The sequence below is a fragment of the Lithobates pipiens genome, unplaced genomic scaffold (genome assembly GCF_037356315.1).
Source record: "Lithobates pipiens isolate NorthernLeopardFrog02 unplaced genomic scaffold, aLitPip1_a1.2 Scaffold_28, whole genome shotgun sequence".
In the NCBI taxonomy this organism is placed as follows: domain Eukaryota; kingdom Metazoa; phylum Chordata; class Amphibia; order Anura; family Ranidae; genus Lithobates; species Lithobates pipiens.
Genome location: NW_027507789.1, coordinates 84,509,135 through 84,530,966, shown reverse-complemented (window position 1 = coordinate 84,530,966; position 21,832 = coordinate 84,509,135). Strand labels below are relative to the sequence as shown.

Sequence of the window (21,832 nt, the reverse complement as noted above, 5' to 3'; positions counted from 1 at the left end):
CCAGCCATACTCGGCGATACCCAGCCATACTCGGCGATACCCAGCCATACTCATCCATGCTCAGCCAATATTACATTGGGGGAGATGACGTTGATATTACAGTGGGGAGATTGTGGATATTACAGTGGGGACTATATGGTGGTGGAATTTTCACAGGTTTTTGCAAATTCAATTATTATTTGCTGATCCGAAAAATGATCCGATCCGTGACTCTGATCCGAGGAACAATCCGATCTGTGAGTTTTTTGATCTGTTGCACCCCTAGTATCCCAGAACTAGATGGATGCTGTCGTCCTCAGATGGGGTAATCCGAAAGGAACTATGAGAAAAACAAATGGAAGGCGCACTGAGCTAGTGCATTACCAGAGATAATTTTAATAATGAGAAATTTTTGTATAAAAATGAGTACTCTCAAAATGCAACTCACAAAAGGCCATAAACAATGCTTGGACATGCACAGAACACAGAGTGCAGCTAACGCATTTCAGGGGTGCACTTCCTTCCTTAGAGGTTGGCTGTGGGGTACAGTAACGTTTTTTGGGGTCGCACCCCCTTCCTCAGAGCTAGGCCAGCGTGTGTTAGCTGTACCCTGTGTTCTGTGCATGTCCATGCACTGTGTTTATGGCCTTTTGTCAGTTGCATTTTGTGATTACTCATTTTTATACTAAAAATTCTTATTAAATTATCTCTGGTAATGCACAAATCCATTTCTGCTTTTCTATCAGAAACGTCTTACCTGGGCTAAGGAGAAAAGGGACTCAGTTGCTCAGTGGTCCAAACTCCTCTCTTCAGATTAAAGTATATTTTGCATTTTATTTGGAAATCATGGACCTAGAATCTGGAGGAAGAGTAGAGAGCCACAGAAACCAAGTTGCATGAGGTCCAGTGTGATTTTTTTTTTTTTTTTTTTAGAGTCAGTGATGATTTGGGTCGGTATGTCATCTGCTGGTGTTGGTCCACTGTGTGTTTTTTTTTTTTTTTTTTTTTTTTTTATTGGAAAACCAACTTTATTGGAAAAAAAAAAAATACATGGTACAAGTGATATAAGCTAACTTGGCCAGAACAGTAGTACACACATAAGCACATTGAGTTATCTGCGTGATATAAGGTGACAGTGAAGCCAGTACACAATATGGGGGTCACAGCAGGCAAAATTATCTTGATTTTCAGGACTATTATCTTGCCTCCCAACTGTCCTATTTCTATCATTTTGACAAAAACGAGCTACCAAGATACCAGCTATTACTCTGAGCACCCTGATGACCCAGCCCATACCCCACTTCAGTCAGTCCTCAGGCCCCCATTGACGACCCTCCCAACACAAAGCAGGACATGTTGACACATCACCGGAGGGTATGGCGGACGGCACTACAAAAACCTAGGACTTCACAGGTTCACTCTCAACACCCCTCTCTGGTTCAATACACGCTTTCCTGAATTATTGTCCATTCCAGACCCCGCGGTTTGGACACGTCATGGGATATTGTACATACACCAGATCATGACCACTACGGGTCTTAAAACATTCCAAACGCTAAAGGATGCATTCTCCCTTCCCAATTACCTCCTTTTCATGCTATACAAACTCTGTTTGCTGGCTCCAACCTGTCCCTGACAGTCCCCTCTATATAGTAGACACAATCACAGACGCTGAACCAGCCAAACTAATCTTCACCCTTTACTCTGCCATCCGTCTCCCTAGTACCATAGCCTTGGCCTATACAACTAAGACTAGATGGGAGGTGGACGTTGGAATAATTGAGGATGAGGATTGGAAGGAAATCTTGAGGGATGTGAAAAAGTATCCCCCAAACTGCCGGACTACCTCACGCAGTTGTATATTATACATAGGACATGTCCGACTTCTCAGAAGATAACCCGTTTCAAACCCATGTACAATCCAGGATGCCGTTTTATGCGACCATACCCCAGGCTCCTTCAATCACCTTATATGGTCCTGCCCAACTATCTAAGCATACTGGATACAAGTGATATGCTTCCTGCACGATCAGATGGGCTCTCCTTCTACCCTAGACCCAAAGATGTACCTACTCGGTCTGCTGCCAGACTTGGACGTTGACAAACCCCTTTGTACCTTTTTACATGAGATGCTATTCTTGACGAGAAAAGCAATAGGCCATAATTGGATGCAGGCCTTGCCCCCTACAATCCAGTGCTGGAAAAAGGTATTAATGACACTCTCCCATATAAGAAGCTGATTTATGTACATAGAATGTCCCCTTAAGTAGGAATCAAAGGTTTTGCAGCGTTCAAAAAATATGATTAACTTGTTAGTGATTGACCCCTATATCGGCCTATTGATTCTGTTGTACAATAGAATAGCATAGACCAAGGTTCCGACTTGATTTTATCAAATTGTATCGTATCGGCGACCGCCTGCCAATACACCTGGAAAAATGGGCATGGCCACCAAATTTTGTCTATGCATTGCGATTCCACTGCAGTCCCCGCAACACATCGATGCTGCAGATGAAGACATTGCATGTAATTTATCTGGTGTATAATACCAGCGAATAAGGAGTTTATCATTTACTTCCTTAATTTTGAATGCAAAAGAGGACATATGGGAAAGCTGCACAATATCTTTTTGTTCAGCAGTGATACTTGATTGCAAATCTTTTTCCCAACTAGCTTAATAGCCTGGGTAGCGAGGGCCTTGGAGAGATAGTAGAGCTTTATAAAACAATGATACAATGTGGCAGATGATTCCTGGACCACATGATAGCTTCAACTCGGACAAGGGTTCAATTTGCAGAGCCCATTAATCTATATTAGTGGGCTCAGTTGTTCCTCAGAACAATTGTAAAGGTTTTACCTCGGCACTCTAAAGGGTTTGATGTAGCTGAGTTTGGCATTCTCTAAAGCCAACATTTCTGTATTAAAAATCCTTTTTTATCTTACGTTGACTGACTGACACAGCTCCTTTATTCTTGACCATTGGGTTGTTACACCACCTTCAGGAAAGGACTAGGTAGAACATGTTACCATGTACAAAAAACAGAACTTTATAGTTCCGCCCAAGGGGCGGTCCCTTCTGTAACAACCCCCCAGCCTGCTTCCTGCAGCCTTAGTGGGCCTCTTGGCTATCTGACTAATGGGTCTGCGAGCCGATTTCCTTTGGCTACAAGATAGAGCTCCTCTCTTGGCCACCAAACATATTCTTCCCCTCCAGCATACCCTTACTCCCGGCTCGCTGGGAGGCCCTATTGGGCGCAGTATGGGACCTGCTAAGCCGCAGGGTGGTAGTGCCTGTTCCAGAGTCAGAAAGGTTCCAGGGGTTCTACTCCAATCTGTTTGTAGTCCCCAAAAAGGAAGGGGTACGTCCAATCTGGACCTAATAGCCTCAATTGCTTTGTTTAAAGTACAGAGGTTCAAAATGGAATCGGTTCGCTCAGTAGTCGCTGCGCTCCATCAAGGATACTTGGACACCAGGATGCATACCTACACATACCCATATGCCTCAGGCATCAGAGGGTTCTGCCCTTTTTTGGCTTGGTTTCAGCCCCCCGAGTCTTTACCATGGTATTGACTCCAATTTTGGCATTGAGACAACGCGGGATCTCAATCGTAGGTTATCTGGATGAACTCCTGAGAGCAGCTTCCGCCTCAGAATTAAAGGAGGATGTGGCGATCACCATGCAAACCCTGCAGGAATTTGGGTGGCTGTTGAACCTAAAAAAGTCGGTGCTCATACTAGATCAGCGCTTGGAGTACCTAGGCTTACCACTGGACTCCATGAAAGCGAGAGTTTTCTCCCTTCAGACAAAACTGGGCCACGGTAAAGCTATTGCTGAACCGCTGATGGTCGTCGCTGCGTTTCTGCATGCGAGTTCTGGGCTTCATGGTGGCCTCCCTTGAGGTGGTACCGTACGCCCAGTTTCACACCAGAGCCTTGCAGGAGGAGATATTGACAAAATGGGACATATCTCCGTTATCCCTGGATCGGCAGATTCAGGTGAGCCAGTACTGGCAGGGACTCCCTGCTTTGGTGGCTGAGGTCCCCAGTGCTTCGGTCAGGGAAATTGTTCCTACCTTTGCATTGGACTGTGATCACAACAGACGCCAGCCTGACCGGCTGGGGTGGAGTACTGTGGGAGTAAAGTCGACCCAGGGTCTCTGATCAGGTGAGGAACCCAAGTTGCTGATCAATGTGCTTGAACTCTGAGCGATTAGGCTTTGCTTCTCCACATAGTCTGAGACTACAAGGGTATCCGATCAGGTCAGAAAACGTCACGACGGTGGCATATGTCAACCATCAATGAGAAACAAGTAGATCGGCTGCAGCACGGGAGGTCACTCACATCCTTCAGTGGACAGAGCGGCAGGTACCGGCCATTTACATACTGGCAGGTGGACTACCTAAGTCGCCAAATGCTGGGCCTAGGGGAATGGGCGTTGCATTCAGAGATGTTCAGGCTACTGTGCCTGCAGTGGGGCACACCAGACATGGATCTCCTGGCCTCCCATCTCAATCGGAAGGGGCCGAGATTCATATCCAGGATAAGAGATCTTTGGGCAGACGCATCAATCGCACTGGTGGCTCCATGGGATCAGCACCGACTGAGCTACGACTTTCCTCCTTTAAAGCTACTACTACTGCGTCTGCTCCACAGAGTGAAGGCCGAGGGGGTTCCAGTAATACTAATGCCCCAGATTGGCCTCAGCGTCCCTGACCCACCGACCTAGTATGCCTGGTTGCAAAGGCTCCCTGGCGACTGCCATTGCGAGAGGACCTTCTGTGTCGATGTCCGATTCTCTATCTTGTTTTACCATCGCTGGTTTAAACCGCATGGCTGAGAGCCAGATGCTTGGGTACCGAGGCCTATTGGGCTCGGTGATCTCAACTATGTTGAGAGCATGGAAATCTTCTCGGAAGATATATACCGCTGTACCTGGAAGGCATACATCTCTATGTGTGAGGAGAAAGTATGGCATCCGTGCACCTATTCAGCTTCCAGGATCCTGCTGTTTCTACAGCGGGGAATAGACCAGAACTTGGCTTTAAGCACCAATATCATCCTTGGCTGTCTTTTTTCAGCGATTCCTGGTGTCTCACTCTCTAGTGAGCACTTTTGTTCAGGGGGTCCAACTTGTAATTCATCCGGTGCGTCCACTGTTACCCCCGTGGGATCTGAACGTGGTGTTATCGGTCCTTCAGAAACTGCCGTTTGAGAACATCAGAGGAATTCCTTTGTTGACTTTTTCTCAGAAAATGGTCTTTCTAGTGGCCATTACATTGGCCAGGAGGGTTTCTGTTAGAATATTAACCAGTTGCCGACCGCCGCACGCCGATGTACGTCGGTACAATGGCACGGGCAGGCATAAGGACATACATGTACGTCCCTTGCCTCCCGCGGGTCGGGGGCCCGATCGGGCCCCCGCCCGGTGCCTGCGGCGGTCGGTATTCGTACGGGAGCGATCCCGGACGAGGGGACGGCCATTCATTCATGGCCACCCCCTCGCGATCGCTCCCGACGAATAGAAATCCCCGGTGACATCACTTCCTCTCCTGTAATGTAAACACAGGAGAGGAAGTGATGTATTCTCTCCTCCGTGTCGGTATTTTTCGTTCCGACACGGAGGAGAGCGGATCAGTAAGTTGCACCAACACTCACACACACAGTAGAACATGCCAGGCACACTCACACCCCCCCTTTACCCCCCGATCACCCCCCCAATTACCCCTGCCCCTCAGTCACAGTGACACCAATGTCATTTTTTTTTTTTTTTTTTTTTTTTTTTGCATTGGTGTCATTTGTGACTGTAATAACTGTTAGGGCAGTTAGAGTTAGCCCCCTTTAGTTCTAATGTACCCCCCTAACCCCCCCAATAAAGGTTTAACCCCGTGATCACCCCCCGTCGCCAGTGTCACTAAGGCTGGGTTCACATTGCAGCGGTTTATGAGAACGAATGTGATTCGCACCGCACTGCAGTGCAAATCACATCCGATCTCTGTGCGATTCGAGTTCAGCCATTCGCCGCACCCGCCGCACCCGCCACACCCGCCGCACCCGCCGCAAATTCGCACGGGACCCTTTTTTTGGCCCGCAGCAGAATCGGATCGCATGGGTGTTCACACCATGCGATCCGAGTTTGCAGATCGCACTGCGATATGCGAACTGATCTGGGGGTGTCAGTAACATTTCACTGACACTCCCAGCAGTTCGCATAGGGCAGTGTGAACTGCCGCCGGGAGGCATGCGATGCGGGAACCCGCCGCGGATTCGCGGCGTTTCCGCATCGCTCCAGTGTGAACCCAGCCTAATAAGCGATCATTTTTCTGATCGCCGTATTAGTGTCACAGGTGACGCTAGTTAGGCAGGTAGGTATTTAGGTTCGCCGCAGCTTTTTATAGCGCCAGGGACCCCCATATACTACCGCATAAAGCCCCCTGATTGCCCCCTAGTTAACCCTTTCACCAGTGATCACCATATAACTGTTACAGGTGACGCTGGTTGGTTAGTTATTTTTTTATAGTTTCAGGGCACCCGCCATTTATTACCTAATAAAGGTTTAACCCCCTGATCACCCGGCGGGTGTCATTTGTGACTAATAACTGTTAGGGCAGTTAGGGTTAGCCCCCTTTAGTTCTAAGGTACCCCCCTAACCCCCCCAATAAAGGTTTAACCCCGTGATCACCCCCCGTCGCCAGTGTCACTAAGGCTGGGTTCACATTGCAGCGGTTTATGAGAACGGATGTGATTCGCACCGCACTGCAGTGCAAATCACATCCGATCTCTGTGCGATTCGAGTTCAGCCATTCGCCGCACCCGCCGCAAATTCGCACGGGACCCTTTTTTTGGCCCGCAGCAGAATCGGATCGCATGGGTGTTCACACCATGCGATCCGAGTTTGCAGATCGCACTGCGATATGCGAACTGATCTGGGGGTGTCAGTAACATTTCACTGACACTCCCAGCAGTTCGCATAGGGCAGTGTGAACTGCCGCCGGGAGGCATGCGATGCGGGAACCCGCCGCGCATTCGTGGCGTTCCCGCATCGCTCCAGTGTGAACCCAGCCTAATAAGCGATCGTTTTTCTGATCGCCGTATTAGTGTCACAGGTGACGCTAGTTAGGCAGGTAGGTATTTAGGTTCGCTGCAGCTTTTTATAGCGCCAGGGACCCCCATATACTACCGCATAAAGCCCCCTAATTGCCCCCTAGTTAACCCTTTCACCAGTGATCACCATATAACTGTTACAGGTGACGCTGGTTGGTTAGTTATTTTTTTATAGTTTCAGGGCACCCGCCATTTATTACCTAGTCTCACTAGTGTACCCCTAAATTTAGGGGTGTCTACTTTCCAAAATGGGGTCATTTGGGGGGGGTTTGTGCCATCTTGGCATTTTATGGCCTTCAAAACTGTAACGCCCTTAGAAAGCCTGAAGGCGGTGCTTGGTTTTCGGGGCCCCGTACGCGGCTAGGCTCCCAAAAAGTCCCACATATGTGGTATCCCCATACTCAGGAGAAGCAGCAGAATTTATTTTGGGGTGTCATTTCACATATGCCCATGGCATGCGTGAGCAATATATCATTTAGTGACAACTTTGTGAAAAAAAAAAAAAAAAAAAAAAAGTTTGTAATTTTCCCGCAACTTGTGGCAAAATATAAAATATTCCATGGACTCAACATGCCTCTCAGCAAATAGCTTGGGGTGTCTACTTTCTAAAATGGGGTCATTTGTGGGGGTTTTGTGCCATCTTGGCATTTTATGGCCTTCAAAACTGTAATAGGTAGTGAGGAGTGAAATCAAAAAATTACGCCCTTAGAAAGCCTGAAGGCGGTGCTTGGTTTTCGGGGCCCCGTACGCGGCTAGGCTCCCAAAAAGTCCCACATATGTGGTATCCCCGTACTCAGGAGAAGCAGCAGAATTTATTTTGGGGTGTCATTTCACATATGCCCATGGCATGCGTGAGCAATATATCATTTAGTGACAACTTTGTTAAAAAAAAAAAAAAAAAAAAAAAAGTTTGTAATTTTCCCGCAACTTGTGGCAAAATATAAAATATTCCATGAACTCAACATGCCTCTCAGCAAATAGCTTGGGGTGTCTACTTTCTAAAATGGGGTCATTTGTGGGGGTTTTGTGCCATCTTGGCATTTTATGGCCTTCAAAACTGTAATAGGTAGTGAGAAGTGAACTCAAAAATTTACGCCCTTAGAAAGCCTGAAGGCGGTGCTTGGTTTTCGGGGCCCCGTACGCGGCTAGGCTCCCAAAAAGTCCCACATATGTGGTATCCCCATACTCAGGAGAAGCAGCAGAATTTATTTTGGGGTGTCATTTCACATACGCCCATAGCATGTGTGAGCAATATATCATTTAGTGACAACTTTGTGTAAAAAAAAAAAAAAATTTTTTTTTTTGTCATTATTCAATCGCTTGAGGCAAAAAAATAAAATATTCAATGGGCTCAACATGCCTCTTATCAATTTCCTTAGGGGGTCTACTTTCCAAAATGGGGTCATTTGGGGGGGTTTTGTACTGCCCTGCCATTTTAGCACCTCAAGAAATGAGATAGGCAGTCGTAAACTAAAAGCTGCGTAAATTCCAGAAAACGTACCTTAGTTTGTAGATGTGACAACTTTTGCGCAAACCAATAAATATACAATTATTGACTTTTTTTTTACCAAAGACATGTGGCTGAATACATTTTGGCCTAAATGTATGACTAAAATTGAGTTTATTGGATTTTTCTAATAACAAAAAGTAGAAAATATCATTTTTTTTCAAAATTTGCGGTCTTTTTACGTTTATATCGCAAAAAATAAAAATCGCAGAGGCAATCAAATACCATCAAAAGAAAGCTCTATTTGTGGGAAGAAAAGGACGCAAATTTTGTTTGGGTACAACATTGCATGACCGCGCAATTACCAGTTAAAGCAGCGCAGTGCCAAAGTGTAAAAAGACCTCTGGTCATTTACCAGCAAAATGGTCCGGTCTGAAAGTGGTTAAAATGTATAAATGGTTTGGGTCTTTTGAGAATGATTGACTTGCTTATGTATATCATTATATATTCTAGATATAGATAAAGTGAAAAAAAAAAAAAATATATATATATATATATATATATATATATATATGTGTGTATATATATATATATATATATATATATGTGTGTATATATATATATATATATATATATATATATATAATGTTATATATATTTATGTAAAGATTTGTTTGAAGCTTCATATGCATTTCTTGGGATAGCAGTTCTATGTAGAACTCTCATGTGGTATCAATTAGTCTGACCTCCCCCATTGTAAGAGATAAGGTTACATCCTTGTCCAAAGACACAGAGTTTCGGTATAAGTAATTTCTTTATATTACAATATTTCCTGATTAGGATCATTATTAAGTACATTACATTTTAAACGTATATAATCTATCTACTGATATATGTAGTATTTGGTTTAGAAGATAGGAAACTTGTATAAGTTAAATGGTTTAATACATGGCAGTTTTGCCATCCCAATGGAATATTTTGATTAGAGACGGTTTTGTATTTCAACATCTTGTTGGGTGAGGTGGGAGGGAACTTGCTGATTCAGAATTTGCAGGCTTTCTGTGAAACAACAGAGCTCAGAGGAACTTTAAACCATCCTTAATTGGGAAAAGGGTGGGGGTTTAGTGGTAGGAGTAGTAAGTTAGTAAAGAGAGCAGATTTGCACTCGGGCAGACACGAGGAGACATTGAAGGAGAAGGATGACAAACCACCTTACAGACACACACACAAAGATATTTATACAATCTTCATTTCAAGAATAAGAAGCTTATCGATGCTTTTTTATATTCTACATTTTGACACTGTTTTTGTAATATTTTTCTATTTTTATTAAATCAATTTTGTCATTTTTACATGAGAATTGAACGGATTTTCTTGGAACTTTCCTCATCAATATGAATTATTGAAATATAGTTATTAATACAGTAATAACTCAATTTCTACAGTTTCGGAACTAGCAGCCGTGTCTTGCTATATGGTTACCCATAAGGATAAGGTGGTGTTGCCTTTGCAACCTTCTTTTCTGCCGAAGGTGGTTTCGGCGTTCCACGTCAATGAAGATATTGTGTTCCCATCTCTGTGTCCTAAACTGACACATCTTAAGAGGTGGTCCTTTATTCCCTGGACATGGTCAGGGCTATAAGGATATATTTGTTTGCCAAGGCTCCCCTTTGGGGAGTTAGATTCTCTGTTTGTTTCAGTAGTTGGTCCGAAAAAGAGGTATGGCAGTCTCGTCAACCACCATTTCCAAGTGCATTAGACAGATGTGGTACAGGCCTATGCCTTGAAGGGGCGGGTGCCCCCCTTTCCTGCCATGACCCATTCCACCAGGACAATTAGGATTTCTTGGGCTTCTGACATTGTGTGTCAGTCGCTCTGGTGTGTAAGGTGGCAATTTAGTCATCCTTTTACCAAATTCTACAGAGTGGATGTAAGCGCATCGTCTGCCTGCTTTGGCCACAAAGTTTTGCAGACGCCCGTGTAATGTTGCAATTCTGCACTCCTTTTTCTGTTTAAAGAAATAGTTACTTTTGAGTATAATGCACTGTTGCATTGTTACCGCAAGTTCTGATGTGGTTAGATAAGGTGGTGACTCCCTTGTTAGGAAGCACTTCTGATTGTGGGTGAAGTTTTTATGCTGTTTCCCACCCCTCGTTATGACCCTGCTTGGGGACGTCCCGATGATCAAGAATAAAGGATCTGTGTCAGTCAGTGAACGTAAGAGAAAATAGGATTTTTGTACTCACCGTAAAATCCTTTTCTCTTGAGTTCACTGACTGACACAGCACCCTCCCCTCCCATTGATTACGTTATACTGCTTGTTGACTTGGGCAGAACTAGAATGTTCTGTTTGTGTGCATGTTAACATCTTCTGCCTAGTCCTCTCCTGAAGGTGGCGTGACAACCCGTTGGTCAAGAATAAAGGAGCTGTGTCAGTCAGTGAACCCCAGAGAAAAGGTTTTTACGGTCAGTACAAAAATGCAATTTTTTATTGGTCTTCTGTAATATTCAAATTTTCTATGATACTGAATTTGGGGTTTTCACTAGCTGTAAGCCAGAACCATCAACATTAAAAGAAAATGCTTGAATTATATGTTATGAAGAGCAATCAGATGAATTGCAATTCATTGCAAAAAAACAAAATATAATTTTCTGATTGAAAACCACATTCACTGTTATAAATTTGTTTTAAAAAAATTCCATCCTGCTCCTTTTGACTTTTTCTCTGATACAGCACTGTGATACAGCAGGGGTCACGTGCTCAGTAGTCACTGAATTGTACAAGGGTTACAGACTATACTGGCTCTGCAGGGGCTTGGCAGCTAGCGTAACGGCCCTGTGCCTGAATGCAGAGCAACAAGTCCACTAGCCTTTAAGACAGTACCTGGATGCAGCAGCAATGGCTGCATATGTAATGAACAAATATGTCTGCCTTGTGTACATAATTACAAGTTATACATGGAAATGGCACATATTGATAAAATTATTTCCCTCAAGTTGGTCACTTGTGCATGTTTAGCCCAAAAAAAAAATGTCATCAGCGTGTTGGGTTATATCTTAAAAGTGAAACGGGCTGGGGGCGTGGCCTGAACCTGCATGGAGTAGGACGCGTGTCTCCGGAGCTCCGCCGAGGAATCCTGTCTCCCACGCTGATCCTGTGACACCACAGCACCGATACTCACCTTAATACTTCGGGCAGGCATCCCTTCAGTCCGGAGCATATGTCTCCCTCAAAATCTCAGCGATCAGCGGTGGCGCGGCTGTCCCAGTACCGCCGACATGTGAGTGAGGAGGGGGAGGAACATGGCGGCGCGGAGGACCCGGGAGGGCCGCGTGTGGCGGGAGACACAGACAGGCTTCTTGAAGCAATTACATTATGTCGCACGTCCCTTACATCCCAGATTGAGGAGGTGCAAATGGACATTTCTTTATTAAGACAAGATTTCCAGAAGCTGCGGGACCAGGTGAGGGACACTGAGACCCGTATCAGCCATGTGGAAGATGCTCTCTCACCTCTGCAAAATGACACTGACCACATGCAGAAGCAAATAGACCCCCTGACTACTAAACAGGACGAAATGGAAAACCGCATACGCAGATGCAATATCCGACTGATTGGTCTTCCGGAGGGGGCTGAAGGTAAGGACCCCACAACTTTTCTGGAGCAATTGCTGATAAGCAACTATGGTAGAGAGTCTTTCTCCCTCATGCTGGCGGTTGAACGCGCACATCGCATGCCTGCCAGGCCTCCACCTCAGGGTGCACCTCCACGCACCTTTATTGCAAAACTCCTGAACTAAAAGGACAGAGATGCTGCCCTCCGCATGGCCCGGGAAAAGGGTAATATCCCGGTGGGCAATACTAAAGCTGCAATATTCCCTGATTTCTCCGCGGACGTCCAGAAACGCCGGCAGGGTTTTATGGAGGCCAAACGATTATTGCGTGCACAGCAAGTGAAATACTCTATGCTTTTCCCTGCGCGCCTTAGGGTGGAGGCAGGGGACCGGGCGCTCTTCTTTGAACAACCCAGAGAGGTCATAGCATGGCTGGAACGCAGGGCGCCTCGTGATGGAGCCGCCTGAGACTCCTTGGGACGTGTAAGCTAGCAATTTTCTTATCCCACCCCTGGGCTCCTGGAACTCTGACAGATTGCCTGATCTTTTTGTACTGTTCTATTTTTGCTCAGGGAGCCTGCACCCGGGGCGTATGTTCTCACTCTTTAAACTCTTACTGCAGTGTGACCTGCTGAACTTCTTGAATCTGGAACATATGCACATGCTGCTGGTGTCAACGTATATGCATCAACTTTTTCCCTTTTTTGTCTCGTGTCCCTGATGAGGGACCCTTTCTGCAGTACATTCCTGTTTGCTTTGTTTCAAAACTTTTTTGGTTTATACTTTTACTTTTTTTATTCTTTTTTCTCCCGGAGCAAGGGGAGACATGTTGGACCTAAGGTCTAATTGCACGGTGCAGCGGAAGACTGCTCCACTGTCTGCTGGGCCTCTTTTTTGCTATGAGGGAGATGGTCACCGGGGCTGGACAGCAACAGACACTCTTTTTTGTTCAACACTGTGTACCACTATACAGGGGGTTCTATTTTACCTTTCCCTCTGGTACCGGTGGCCACAGCCCTCTCTCAGACTTAATGTTCTTAACTGTTTTATTGATTTCATGAAACTGGTTTTCCCAGCCAGACGTGTTTGGTTTTTCAGGGAATATACCCGCACGAGTTGGGGTTGGTGCAGGGTAGGGTGGGGGGAGGGGGGTGAGTTGGTTGGGGTTTCCATGCAGCAGGTTACTATAAATGTGTTAGAGTATGTATCTAAATTAAGTGTTGCTTTCCCTGAATGTTTTTTACTACTGCTGTCTATGAAGCCTCTGCTCGGGCTTGACCTAGCACAACTGCTTTGGGGTGTGTTTATGGGAGGGCGTGGTGGCGGTGGGTTGCCTGCACTTGTTACTTTCTATGTATCCATATGGCGTCTATACGGTTTCTTACTTGGAACGTGAGGGGCCTGCGTGACAAATTTAAGCGCGCGGCAGCCTTCACGTTCCTCAAAAAACAAAGGGCGGAGGTGATGGTTCTGGTTGAGACGCATGTAGAGGGTGGACTGCAGATGGCCCTCAAACGCCCTTGGATTGGGTGGGCATTTCACTCCACCTACACGTCTCATTCGCGGGGGGTTTCGGTACTTGTAGCTAAGTCTGTCCAATTTGAACTTTGCGAAATTCTTACTGACCCACAGGGCAGGTTTGTTTTTTTACATGCTAAACTCTATGGGGAACCCTACCTTATTATGGCTTTTTACATCCCCCCCCCCCCCATTTAACATGACGTTGGTGGTTGAAGGACTGTCTTTTATGTCCAGACACCAGGCGGTTCCTGTTGTCTGGCTGGGGGATTTCAACACTACGCTTAACCCTTCTCTTGACAGGCTCAAGCCCCCTGAACTGATGATGGGGCAAGCCGGGTCCACTAGGCTGTCCAGGCTTATAACTACTGTTCACCTTGTGGACACTTGGAGATACAAATTTCCTCAAAAGAAGGAGTATTCATGCTTCTCACCCACACACGGCTCTCTTTCCCGGATTGATTTTATACTAATATCTAAACAACTCACTCCCAGACTTAAGGAAGTATTGTTTTGCCCCAGACTACTTTCGGACCATAGCCCCTACTCTGTAGTGCTTGACGTACCCCTAGGTAGACCCCCGCGGGCGTGGCGACTGAATCCGTTCTGGCTGACATTACTGCCCGATGATGACACTATTGAGACGGAATGGAAAACGTTTTTTGAGAATAATGACCACACGGCATCAGTTCCGGCAGTGTGGGACACGTTTAAATTACACGCCCGATCGGTACTAACTGCCCGCATTAATAAACTCAAGGCTGACTCGGCCACTGTTATTGTTGAGGCTGAAGCAGAACTGAGCTCCAGGGAACGCACCTACGTCGATGACCCGTCTACGGCAAATGCAGATGCCCTTAGATTACAGTCGAGAGTGGTTTCTCAGCTGCACCATGACAAGGCCCGACAGAAACTTTTTTTTTCCAAACAAAAATATTTTGAATCCGGAGAAAGGGCTGGTAAGTTGCTGGCATATTTGGTCCACAGGGAAGACAGACCCCCGGTTGTTATTTCTTTGCGGGGCCAGGGTGATGAGATCATCACGGACCCTTCTGCGGTAACAGAGAGGTTTCGGGACTTTTTTGCGGACTTATACACCACTACAGTTGCAAATGACACCACCCCGATGGACCGTTTTTTGGCTCAGGTTTCCCTCCCTCAGGTTTCGGAGGAGCAGGTGCAGGCTCTGGAGGCCCCCCTGACCACCGATGAAATAGTAGAAGCTATTGCGGGATTTGCAAAATCCAAGTCACCAGGGTCAGATGGTCTTCCCATTGAATTTTATTCCCGTTACCAAGATATGCTGGTGCCTAGGCTTCTTGACCTTTATAGGAATCTTTTTGACACGCTAACATTGCCTCCGTCTATGAGGGAGGCAACGATAGTTTTGATTCCCAAACCTGGAAAAGATCCGGGTTTCCCGGAATCCTACCGCCCAATATCCCTATTACAGGTAGATGTTAAGATTCTGGCCAAAATACTTGCTACCAGATTGAACGTAGTGATTCTCAGTCTGATTCAGGCTGACCAGGCGGGGTTTATGCCGGGGCGGAATACGTCGTTCAATCTGCGTAGACTATATATAAACCTTCAGGCAACCCATGAGGAGATGGGTGAGCGCGTGGTAGTGTCACTTGACAGGGCTAAAGCATTTGACTCAGTAGAATGGGAGTATCTATGGAAGTGTCTAGCGGTACGGCTTCGGCCCGAACTTTATTCGGTGGGTGAGACTGTTGTACCATCACCCAACGGCTAAGGTGGTGGCAAATGGATGGCCTTCCCGGGCGTTTGGCCTCGGTAGGGGTACCAGACAGGGGTGCCCACTGTCCCCGCTACTATATGCCTTGGCGGCTGAACCACTAGCGGTGGCGATTCGGGCCGACCCTGAGATCAGGGGACTGGCGATGGGTCGACTTATCGAGAAAATCAGTCTATACGCTGATGATACGCTGCTATATCTAGCGGACTCTGGCCCTTCCCTTGCAAAGGCCCTCCGCATGATAGAATGGTTCGGTAGCTTTTCCAGTCTCCGCATAAACTGGGAAAAATCCCAAATTTTATCTATTGACAGTTTTCCACAGTCAGAGTCCCAGGCCAGTCTGCCTCTTCAGCGAGTTGGCACTATTAAATATTTGGGGGTCTATGTCTCTAGGAACCCAGCTGATTACATTGTGTTGAATGTAGAACCATTGCTTGCCCTGGTACGTACCAAGTTTCAGGCCTGGTCTCGTCTCCCCCTAGGGGTTTGGGGACGAGTTAATCTGATTAAAATGGTCCTATTACCTAAACTATTGTATGTATTGTGGCATGCCCCGGTATATTTGCCATTGAAATACTTTAAATCCCTTGAAAGTCTCCTTAGGCCCTTTGTGTGGGGAACTGCTAGACACAAGCTTGCTTGGCAGGCTTTGAAAAGCCCGACTGATAAGGGGGGCATTGCTCTTCCAGATCTGAATCTTTACTATGTTGCCTCACAACTGTCTCAACTTTTTCACATAGACAAGACTGATAAACAACGTTTTCTAACTCTTCTATGCCCCACTTGGGCACAAATTGCAGATGACCCGATTGCGGCTATCTTGACGGGAGCGGGGAACTCTGCCATGGAGCCCGGTAAACATTCCATGCTCTTTCATTACAGAAAGATTTGGGATCTGGCATCCACTAAACTGAATGTGGCATCGCCGAATGACTATACCCCACTTTGGCATAACAAACATTTGCCGGAACTTCAAAAGCTCCAGGGTATACAGCTATGGGTATCGAGGGGAATATACTACCTACACCATCTAATTCACCAGGGTGTTGTTAAAACGTTTCGGGCACTGCAGGAGGAATTTAATGTTCCAAACACTATGTTATTTCAATATCTACAGGTTCGGCATGCACTTAGAGCACAATTTTCGCAGTCATTGCCTCGGCCTGCTCCCAATCCTGTTGTCGCCATAGTGAAGGATAATGATCCCAAAAAGCTAATCTCGTGCTTCTATGGTATGCTTACAGCCCCCGTCTCGGCGAGACTAGCGTATGCTCTCAAGTCCCGCTGGGAGGGCGATGTGGGTGCTCTGACAGATGAGGAATGGGAGGAGGCTCTGGAAACGTGCAAATTGGTGTCCCCTAGGCTCCAGGACAGGCTATCTCAGATCTACATAGTACATAAAGCATACCTCACCCCACTCAGAACTGCTAAATATAATGCGAATCAATCAACGCTCTGCTCAATGTGTTCCCTTGAGACTGGGACGTTTTTCCATCTTATATGGGCTTGCCCCAAACTGCAGGAACTCTGGCAGCAGGTGGTGTCATTTCTACATGATGTCATGGGTTCCCCTTTGGCCCTCGATCCCAAACCCTGTCTACTAGGGATATTTCCTGACGTATTGGATAAAATTACTAGCACTTTCTTACAGGAAACTTTGTTTTCTGTTCGAAAGGTGATAGCTAGACAGTGGATGAGGCCCCTTCCACCCCGAATTGAGGACTGGAAGCGGGAAGTTAATTTTACTCTCCCATATAAAAAAATTTTGTATAAAAACAGGGGTTGTCCAGCTAAATACCATAGAATCTGGGATAAATGGTTGCAGGAGGTTGCCACGTGTGATGAGGGAATTTGATGTTCTGTTACGATGAATAACATGTCACTATTGGGATCCTTTATTCTTTGTCTGTGATGTATGGTGACTACTGGTTTGGAGAACTGTATTTCCTTTACTGTTATGGCTATGATGCAACACCTCTTTAATGTTTGATATGTACCTTTATGACTGTACTCTTGCACTAATGTTCAATAAATATTACCTGTTTGAATGGAAAAAAAAAAGTGAAACGGGCTAATGTTTCTGCAGGTAAACCACAGTATCCCATCTCGGCCTTACATCATCGGTTTAACAGGCGTCAGCGGCAGTGGGAAGTCTTCTATTGCAAAAAGGCTGGAGGTCCTTGGAGCTGCTCTCATAGATTGTGATAAATTAGGACACCAAAGTTACAGGCCTGGAGGACCAGCATACCAGCTGATCATTGATGAGTTTGGCTCAGGTATATTGTGCATGAATGCAAGTCATAATTGATTTTTGTTTCCGCAAAGGTATTTCAACTGAAACCCCAGTTTTGGTGTAAATCCATAAGTGTTAATGAACATATAATGCTCATTGAGTTGGTCCGAGTCCTTAGATGCCTGGGTGTTGGTGTCACATCTTTCTTTGTGCTGCTAATAATATTGACTTTTTATCAATAAAGGCAAATATGAATTGCTAATTAGAATGAGCTAAGGGATGGGTGATGATTGCGTTTTGTTTAACCACTTCAGCCCCGGAAGATTTTACCCCCTTCCTGACCAGAGCACTTGTTACAATTTGACACTGCGTCGCTTTAACTGACAATTATGTGGTCATGCGATGATGTACCCAAACAAATAGCTTTCTTTTGGTGGGATTTGATCACCTCTGCGTTTATTTTTTGCGCTATAAACTATGGGAAACATTTATTGTATTTTTATTTTATTTTACTAGTAATGGCGGTGATCTGTGATTTTTAGAGGTATTGCGACGGACAGATTGGCCACTTTTTTGGGACCTTTGACAATTATACAGTGATCAGTGCTATACAAATGCACTGATTTACTGTGTAAATGTCACTGGCAGGGAACGGGTTAACACTAGGGGGCAATCAAGGGGTTACCGGTGTGTTCCCTCAGTGTGTTCTAACTGTGTGGGGATGGGAGTGACTAGGAGAGGAGACATATCGTTTTTCCTACTTGGTAGGAACAAACGATATGTTTCCTCTTCCCTGGCAGCACAGGGATTTGTGTTTACACAAAAATGCCTGTGCTGGCACTCGTGCACACGATCTCGCCTGCCGGGCTACGTGCATCGGGTTTTCCGCTGTGTGGCACGTGCCCTCTGGTGGCCGAAAGAGTTAAGGATGTACCCATATGGGGTTTCGCCCAGGGGAGCCATTCTGCCACAGTGTATCTGCGTGAGTTGGTTGGGAACTGGTTAATGTATAAAAGTGAGGTCTGCGATCCCCACAACCATACATATACAGTGCCTAGTCATACCCCTTGAAATTTTGCACATTTTGGCATGTTGCAACCAAAAATATAAATGTATTTTATTAGGATTTTATGTTCTAGACCAACACAAAGTGGCATATAATTGTGAAGTGAAAGGAAAATGATAGTTTTACATTTTATTTTATTTTTTACAAATATCTGAAATGTGTGATGTGCATTTGTATGCAGCCCCCTGAATCAATACTTTAAAGAACCACCTTTTGCTGCAATTACAGCTGCAAATCTTTTTGGGTATGTCTCTACCAGCTTTGCACATCTAGAGAGTGAAATTTTTGCCTATGCTTCTGTTCAAAATAGCTCTAGCTCTGTTAGATTGGAGACCATCTGTGAACAGCAATTTTCAAGCTTTGCCACAAATTCTCAATTGGATTTAGGTCTGGACTTTGACTGGGCCATATTAACACATGAATATGCTTTGATCTAAACCAGGGATATGCAATTAGCGGACCTCCAGCTGTTGCAGAACTACAAGTCCCATGAATCATAACAAGACTCTGAGAGCCACAAGCGTGACACCCAGAGGCAGATGCACAATGGGACTTGTAGTTTTGCAACAGCTACAGGTCCACTATTTGCATATCTATTCATTTAAACCATTCCATTGTAGCTCTGGCTATATGTTTAGGGTCGTTGTCCTGCTGGAAACTCTGAAGCCTCGTACACACGATCAAATTTTCCGACAGGAAATGTGTGATGACAGGCTGTTGGTGGAAAATCCATCCGTGTGCATACTCCATCGGACAATTGTCAGATTTTCCACAGACAAATGTTGGATCACAGGTTTTAAAATTTTCCACAGACAAATGTCTGTCAGATTTTCCAAGCATGTGTACAAAAGTCCAAAGTACAAACACGCATGGTCTTGTAAACTAGCGTCATTTGTGACGTGGCAAATTATGAAATCTCGAAATGCAGCGCACAATTCTCTTCTTTGGTGATACTGATGGAGTTATTGCAAACAAATTTTCAAAGGCTTTTTTTTTCTAGTGATATCAAGAATAATAATATTATGCTTTTTTTTTTTTAGTTGGGCAAGTAACCACAGCCCCATTATCCTGTAGTTTTTTGAATCAAAGATACAACTATGTTGGTATCCCTTGTCAATTTTACATTGTATTTTCGTATAACTGCCTACTCCCAAACTGTCATTTGAAGTAAAACACAAAGCCAAGTACTATTCTCCACAATTGTTTTAATGTGCATTAAAAAAGAAAACAAATAAATTAGACATGCTATCTGCCAATAGCACTTAACCAAAAATCTAGAAAATATACCAAATCATTATTTGGCTCCATCCATGTTCTCCTCAACTCTGACTAGCTTCCCTGGCTCTTCTGAAGAAAAGCATCCCCACAACATGATGCTGCCACTTCCTTTTTCACGGCAGCGATGGTGTGTTCAGGGTGATCTGCAGTATTAGTTTTCTGCCAAACATGACGTTTTGCTTTTAGGCCAAGAAAGTCAGTTTTGTTCTCATCTGACAAAAGCAGCTTCTTTCACATGTTTGCTGTGTGCCCCACATGGCTTCTCACAAACTGCAAATGGGACAAATTATGGCATTCTTTCAACAGTGGCTTTCTTCTTGCCACTCTTCCATAAAGGCCAGATTTGTGGAGTGCACGTCTTGGTTATCTTGTGGACAGATTCTACCACCTGAGCTGTGGATCTCTGCAGCTCCTCCAGAGTTACCATGGGCCTCTTGGCTGCTTCCATGATTGATGCTCTCCTTGTCCTGTCTGTCAGTTTAGGTGGATGGTCATGTCTTGGTACGTTTGCCTTTGTGCCATACTCTCCAATTTCGAATGATGGCTTGAACAGTGCTCCGTGAGACGTTCAAAAATTGTTTGTTTTTTTTATAACTTAACCCCGCTTTAAACTTCTCTACAACTTTCTCTGTGACCAGTCTGGTGTGTTGCTTGGCCTTCATGATGCTGTTTGTTCATGAAGGTTCTCTAACAAACCTCTGAGGGCTTCACAGAACAGCTGTTTTCATAGTGAAATTAAATTACACACAGGTGGACTCTATTTACCAATTAGGCGACTTCTGGAGGGAATCTTTTCCACTAGATTTTAGTTGGATATCAAAGTAAAGAGGGCTGAATACAAATGCATGCCACACTTTTCAGATATTTATTTGTAAAAGAATTTGAAAACTATAATTTCCTTCCACTTCACAATTATGTGCCACTTTGTGTTGGTCTATTACATAAAATAAATTAGCTTTTTTGGATATTTCATGACAAAATGTGGAAAATTTCACAAAATACTTTTTCCAGGCACTGCAAAAACAAATGTATAATGTATTATATATATAGTTAGTATTTTGTTGCTTGTCTATAAAAGATGTTAAGCGATGAACTAAAAGTAATGTTTTAAACATATGGTTGCTGTGGTCCCAGATCTCATCCCCCATTTTTTTTTTCTTTTTTTTTTCTTGTACCTATTGCATGACGGCCAGAGCACTGATGTAAATTCCGGGGAAGCCTCCCCTGTGCATGCTCCCTGCAGGCGCCATACAGGGCGCATGCGGAGCGCGCTGTAATCACTGAGTCTCGGGTGATCACCGATCCGAGTAAGGGTCCTGTCCCGCCCCTTACCATGTGATCAGCTGTCAGCCAATGACAGCTGATCACATGATCAAAATAAAAGCTTGGTGATCAGTTTTTTTTTTCTCCTCATGCTGACAGCGGAGGAGAAGAACAAAAAAGCCAATCACCGGCTTATCCTAAAGGGACATCGGTCCTGAAAAGGAAGAGGCAATTATGCCTCATTTATAGATTCTAACAGTGCCCACAAGGGCCACCTATCGATACCCACCATTGGTGCCAATCAGTGACATTTAGAAGTGCTGTCTATCAATGTAACCAATCAGTGCCAATCACTGCTACCCATCAGTGCCCACCACTGCCACCCATTAGTGCTGCCTCATCAGCGACTGACAAAAATTACCCATTATACAATTTTAAAACAAATAATTTTTTTATTTTTTTTAATTCCTTCTTTTTACATTAAAAAAAAAAATCGCACAGGTGATCAAATACCACCAAAAGAAAGCTATATTCAGGGGAAAAAAAATGATAAAAATGTCATTTGGGTACAG

The 21,832-nt window shown here is 44.9% G+C and overlaps 1 protein-coding gene across 4 annotated transcripts in view; it reads left to right on the top strand.

The window, feature by feature from the left end:
- Positions 1 to 21,832, top strand: part of COASY (Coenzyme A synthase) — a 639,852-nt gene that overhangs the window by 390,598 nt on the left and 227,422 nt on the right. For all 4 annotated transcript variants that reach the window (XM_077459443.1, XM_077459444.1, XM_077459445.1 and 1 more), the window contains one exon: positions 17,507 to 17,696. In XM_077459443.1, the coding sequence (XP_077315569.1) occupies positions 17,507 to 17,696 (190 nt within the window). The remainder of the gene's footprint in view (positions 1 to 17,506; positions 17,697 to 21,832) is intronic.